Raw genomic sequence first — 6,784 nt, 5'->3', positions numbered from 1 at the left:
TATATATATATATGTATATGTATATATATGTATATATATATATATATCATATATATAAAACGTATTTGTACATGTATTCTTGCTTTACAAAAGTCTGGTGAATATAATCCAAGATTTGAGTAAAATGGCATAGGTATTGAGATGACTGTAGTTTTTAGCTTCATTACACATAATCGGGTTCCGCTTAGCTTAACTATTCCACTGAGAAAATTGCAGCTTCTAGCTACAAAAAAAAAAAAAAAAAAAAAGGAAAAGAGCCAAAAGAAAAAAAACAAAACAAAATAAAAACTTGTATATTCGTGTGAATTTGACAACTGTTATAAATTCTTTATATAAAAACACCAGGGGAGCTGAAACGAAATTGTTACATAAAGTATATTTATCTATTTAAAACATATTCAGTGTTACTGTGCAATGAAGTTATTGACCAAATGGTCTGGGAATTAGAACTCGTCTCACTCCAATATGCAAATTAGATTGTCCACCCATAGGTTAAGCAGCAATTTTTTGAGCTTATTTTAGGATTTTATGGTTTTCTTAGCCACAGGCATAGCTGTGTGGTTGAGTAGTTTGCTTCTCAACCCTGTAGTTTTGGGTTTAGATTCACTGCACACTGTCTTCAGGAAGTGTCTCCCAATGTTCTGCTACAGCACCAAGCCAACCAAATTCTTGTGAGTGGAATTGATTGACAGAAACTGGAAGAGGACCATTGTATAAGTATGTAAAGATCCCCTTCGGTCATGAATGACAATGGGACTGCACCTAGGAAGTTCCCCTCTGAAGTACAAGTCTCGGCAAGGTTGTTTATGGAAGAGTAGCAGTCGACCATGCATACCAGCTTCCCCTCTCCACACCACTGATGTTATCCAAGGGAAAGGCAAAGGCTGATACAACTTGGCACCAGTGACTTTGCAACTCATTTCTACAGCTGAGTGAACTGGAGCAACATGAAATAAAGTTTCTTGCTCAAGAACAAATCAAACAACCCAGTCCAGGGACTGAACTCATTACCTCATGATTGTGAGCCCAATGTTATAACCACTGAGCCATTATGTTATATCATAATATATGTACTTGTAATTTAAAAATATAGCCTTGTCACATACCACAGCAATCTGATTCCACATGATTACATTATGGGTACATGTGCCTGTGGAATGCTCAGTGATTTACACATTAATTCAATGAGCAGGTAATTCAGCTGATTTAACAATTGAATACTAATCATTGAAACCGATGGGGATCTATTTTTATCTTCCGTATCATAAAACTGCACGGTGTATAAGTTTTATCAGTAAAGAATATATGTCTTAATATAAACCACAAATGTACTGTGTATAAAATATAATTCTATAAAGTGTATCGTTATTATTGTTATAATAATTATTAAAAAAAAACAAAAAAAAACTGCCACATATTTTCAGGTTCAGTCTTACTGGGCAGCATCTTGGACAAGCCCTGGGTTGACCAATGCTTTATGACTAAATTTGGTTAGTGGAAACTGTATGGAAGCCTATTGTATATATGTGTGCATGTGTGTCTTTGTATCTGCATTTGTCCCCCACCATTTCTTGACAACCAGTGTTGGTTTGTTTGCATTCCCATGACTAAGTTCGGCAAAAGAGCTCAACAGAATGCCAGACATAAAAAAAATCCCCCCAAAATGATGTAGTGGGGCAGAAAGCAATACTCCAGCATGGTTATCTAATGACTTAAACGAATAAGAGAGGAAAGATAGTGTATATACATAAATCCTAATATTAGTATATAATTAGAACAGTATATAATGGTGGTGGTGGTGAGGGGATACACATATTCTATAATGTATCATTATCATCATAATTTCAATGTCTGTTTTTCCATGCTTGTATGGGTTGGATGGAGTTTGTTGTGGCATATTTTCTATAACCTGACACCTTTCCTGTTGCGAACCCTCACCCGTGCCCAAGCCAGACATGTTTTTGCAGACTACTGGACATGAATGACAGTGACTCTCATTTACAATTTTTTCATGTGATGTCAAGATAAGGAGATGCAAACACTCACTGACACACACACACACACACACACACAGACACACACACAACAGGCTTCTTTCAGTTTCTGGCAAACAAATTAACTGGTGCCATACAGTGGGACTGAATCCAGAACTATGTGGTTGGAAAGCAAACTTTTTAGCCATACTGCACCTATATGAGCTGATAATATTTAAAAGATAGAGAATGAGCTAATTCAACAAACAAAATAAATAAAATTATTGCACTTGAACAAGCATCTTATGCAATGTTTATTACTGAAGTGAAAAAATTAATTCTAAATATGGATATATATATTCAGCCTTGCTCTAAAATAGCTTTTGGTTTATATACCTCTGGAGGGAACATGTGGGCTTGACAACTGAAAGATTACAATTTTATTCAGCTTCAGTGCAGTCAAGGCCACTTAAACTTTCTCTCAATCAGATTGGATTTCCTCATGGGGTTATAACCACAAAATTATTTTACAGCAGCAAAAGATAAATACATATTAAAACTAACTTTATTTCTGGTTAACCTTGCAACAAACATACATTTACACTTAAATAAACTGGTACACACACATACAAACAGTGATTGTGTGTGCATATGTGTGTATATATATGTGTGTGTCACTGTGTTGATCAGGCTCAGATGTTATACATCGCTAGTCACAATGCGTTTCGTTGCATTGTTGCAGCATTTGAATGGTGTCACCTGGCAACAAGGTGGGCAAGCCAACATTACCCCTGAACAGAATGCCAGTCTGTGGTGGAGTTATCCATTTACAACTGGATGGACTGGACCAACATGAAATGAGGTGTTTTGCTCAAGAACACAACACACCACCAGTCTGGGAATTGAAACCACAATCTGGTGATTATCAGTGCAACACTCTAACCACCAGTCCATGCATCTTCACACACACATATATAGAAATACAACTGTTGCTCATAAGCAAGTATGACATGGTAGCCTGTACTATGCTTTCACTATTTATTTTAGATGTTTATGTTGTTGCAAGCAGACTTAGACAATTTTTTGGTCCTCCCATCCATTGACTCAAGGAAAAATCAAGGATGTGCAAGTTGGAGGGAGAGGGGGGATGCAACTCCAAAAGTACAATTCCTTATAACAGAAACAACTGTATGGTAATGAAAATGATTACATAACACTTGTTCTTTGTCATTCATTAACACACACACACGTGTGTGTGTGTATATGATTTAAGTGTAAAGCTACATAAGTGACATAGGGGTCAAGGTTTTTTGTGTTTCATATGTTTAGATACAGCACATGAAACACTTGGTACTTAGATACAGCACATGAAACACTTGGTACTTGAACCACTAAGTTTTATTGCTAAATAGGAAAATATATGCTTTATATTTTAATATATTGAGTTATATTTCACCTGTTTGTACGACTTTGTAGAAATGAAGACGAATGAAGATTATGAAGTCTAGGAAAAATAAATACCTATCATAGAATTCCAATCACATATATGTTTTGATCTCAACTGAATCAGTTCATTGTGGTACCAAATTTCAAATCAAACTGTTTTAATTTTAATGCAACATCTCAAAGTTAAATTTCCTGCAGACAAGTACAACAAAGGAATTGCCTACAAAATATTGGTGACATAGTAACAAATAAGCACTAGCTATCTTCATTTATTTACCAAATTGACTAACAGACCTCTGCTGTATAGATGTTAGTGAAGATTAGTGAACAGGTTACTGATTTCAAGACTGACAAAAGAATTTAATATTGACAAATAATCATTTGTAATTTAGGTATAGTCAGCCAGTTTAAGGAGAGGGGTTTAGTCGAGTACATTGACTTGAGTACTTAGTGGCTGGTATTTCCTTTTATTAACTGTGGAAGGATGAAAGCAAAGTTGCCCTCAAAATGTAAAGTGGTAGAACAAATACCATAGTTGCTATTCCACTGACTAAATACTGATAAATAATGATTATGTGAGTGCCTGTGTTTATTATAGGTCAACGTGACACTTTAAAAATGCAGTATCTGTTCTAACACAGGACTTCAGATCAAATCTAATAACAGAAATACAAAATAGAAATTTCTTTATCTTTTATCTTTTACTTGTTTTAGATATTGGACTGCAGTCATGCTGGGACACAGCCCTCAAGAATTGTTGAAACATAATCATACAAATCCCATCACCCCTCGGTTCTTATTTTTTTAAAGCCTGGTACTTTTTCTATCAGTTTCTTTTGCTGAATGTAAACAAACCAACATCAGCCATTAAGTGATGGAATGGGCACAAACACAAACTCAAAGACACACACATACACACACACACACACAATGAGCTTCTTCCCAATTTCTGTTTACCAAATTTACACTCACAAAGCATTGGTTGGCTTGAAGCTATAGTAGAAGATACTTCCTCCAGGTGTTGTGCAATGGGACTGAACCTTAAGCCACGTGGTTGTAAAGTGAGATTCATAAGCATACAGCTATGACTGCCAATTCATTTCACTTTAAAATATTTACGGTGCAACCAATTCTGAAGAGTTATTGTATTCTTAATTTGAAAAACTATTGTCTCCTGATGCCACTTAATTATTCAAATATTATGCATTAACAAATATATAAAATATGAAATAAAATAATTTACAAATAAATAAATAAATAAATAAACAAAATATAAGGCTGGATGCTGAAAATAAGCTATATTTATTTTACAAATTTCCAATAGCATAGAAAGCATTTCAATAAAAGGCTGTTTACATACCTGTTCAAAATCAAGGCTTGATTTCAGTGTAAAAGTTCCTGTTCTTGGATCAAGATGAAAAACATCCTTTCCCCAGTCTGTTAACAAATGATAGGAGACAGTTCCGTTAGGGCCATCGTCAGGATCTTGGGCAAGTATGCTGCCTATTGTTGAGTTGATTGGCAGATCTTCTAAGAGATCAAACGTATAAATGGACTTGTTAAATTTAGGGACATTATCGTTGATATCAAGTATGTTTATTTGCACCATAGCTGTAGCAGAATGGACACCATCAAATGCAGACAAATGCAGGTTGTAGCGAGGCATTCTTTCTCGATCCAAATGGTTTCGTAATGACAAGATTCCTTTCAAAATAAAAATAGGATTGATAATAATAAAATCAAAAAGATGAAGAATACAAAAAAAAAAGGTTAAAATATACGAGTTAGTCATAATATGAAATACAATTGTTTCTTTATTTTCATAAGTAAACTAACATATTTTATAAATAATTTCTCTGCTGTTGTTAAACCCTGAATCAACCCTCAGCAAGCAGATTCGTGATCAAAGCGATTCCAGTTATGGCAATCCCATATTTTTTTAAGGAAATTATCATCATCCATACCGTCCTCATAATGTAATGTCTGTTTTCCATGCTGGTAGGCTTTACAGTTTGATAGAATCTGGTGAGTCACATGGCTGCATTATTTCCATGGTTGGATACCCTTCCTAATGTGCATTTTTTGTGCTACCAGCACCAGTGGGGTTGCTAAGTAATTTGCAGGACAGGAAAGAACAAGAAAAGGAGGGAAAAATGAGAAAGGGGAAAAAAGCTGCCTTGACTAAGTGGGGAAGTATCTGAGAGGATGGGGAGGAGATTTTATGTCAGGGACTAGCAGAGGTGTTTTGCAATGGAGAAGTTACATGGTTACACCACATTTATATGAGGGTGGGAGTATCTGGGAAAGAGGTAAGATGGTAGTGATAGGGTGCCAGAGAAAAACCCTCAAGGAGCAAGATATGATATGGGAAGTGGATCATAAGTAGGGATGAGAGAATGTAGGACTCTGTTAAGATGGCAAATTGGTAGAACCATCAGAGCATCAGAAAAATGCCTTGTGGTATTTCTTAAAGCTTTTTGCCTTCTGAGTTCAAATCCTGCTAAAGTCAACTTTATCTTTCCCCCTTTTAGGGACTGATAAATAAAGAACTAATACTTGTGAGTGGACTAACAGAATCGTTAGAATGCTGGTCAAGTAGTAATTATTTTGAGCTTTGTATTCTGAGCTCAAATCTTGTAGCTTACCAGCCTCTATGGAAAAGTTTGGAATCACACCATGTACACACTTGTAGTTAACTATGGTTAGCTTTAGAGCAAATTATGGTAGTTATCTTGCTGAAAACAGATAATGTTTGAAGACAGTGATGAGTACATTAAATAATGTATTCTCTCCTTATTTAAGAATATGTGATTTGAAGGAGATATAGCTGCTATTTCTAGCTGATCTAGTAACCACAAAGAAGCTCTCTAGCTGGCTAAAATTATTTGTATGTGTTTATAATGGAGACTGTAACACAAAGGCAGCGTAACAAACTATGTATTTGTTTCATAAAGTAATTTATATATGGCTGTGTGATTAAGAAGTGCACTTCACAGCCTTTGGTTTTGGGTTCAGTTCCATTACACATCAACTTGTTCGAGTGTCTTCTACTCTAATTCCAGGTTGATCAAATCCTTGCAAGTGGATTGCATGTTGCTGCATGTATGTGTGCTTTGTGCCTCTTTGTGACATCACAGGCGAGGTATAAATGAATGTTACCTTCATACAAATGGAGTCCTTTGGTTTGCAATATTTCATGGAAAAATGTCTGACCAAAGGAAAATTTATCTTGCTTGGAAACAGGTGAGGTTTAGTGACAGGAAGGTCATCCAACCTAGTAAACCTGCCTCAATGAATTCCATGTGACCCATGGAAGCATGGAAAAGTGGGTGTTGATAAGGTTATATATATATATATATATATAT

The 6,784-nt window shown here is 35.4% G+C and overlaps 1 protein-coding gene across 1 annotated transcript in view; it reads right to left on the bottom strand.

Moving 5' to 3' along the window:
* Positions 1–6,784, bottom strand: part of LOC106882952 (cadherin-related tumor suppressor) — a 326,029-nt gene that overhangs the window by 59,274 nt on the left and 259,971 nt on the right. The window contains exon 3 of the mRNA XM_052972443.1: positions 4,780–5,123. Coding sequence (XP_052828403.1) covers positions 4,780–5,123 — 344 coding nt within the window. The remainder of the gene's footprint in view (positions 1–4,779; positions 5,124–6,784) is intronic.

The sequence above is a fragment of the Octopus bimaculoides genome, chromosome 13 (genome assembly GCF_001194135.2).
Source record: "Octopus bimaculoides isolate UCB-OBI-ISO-001 chromosome 13, ASM119413v2, whole genome shotgun sequence".
Taxonomy (NCBI): Eukaryota; Metazoa; Mollusca; class Cephalopoda; order Octopoda; family Octopodidae; genus Octopus; species Octopus bimaculoides.
Note: the sequence above shows the minus strand (reverse complement) of the source record. Positions and strands in the feature narration are given on the sequence as shown.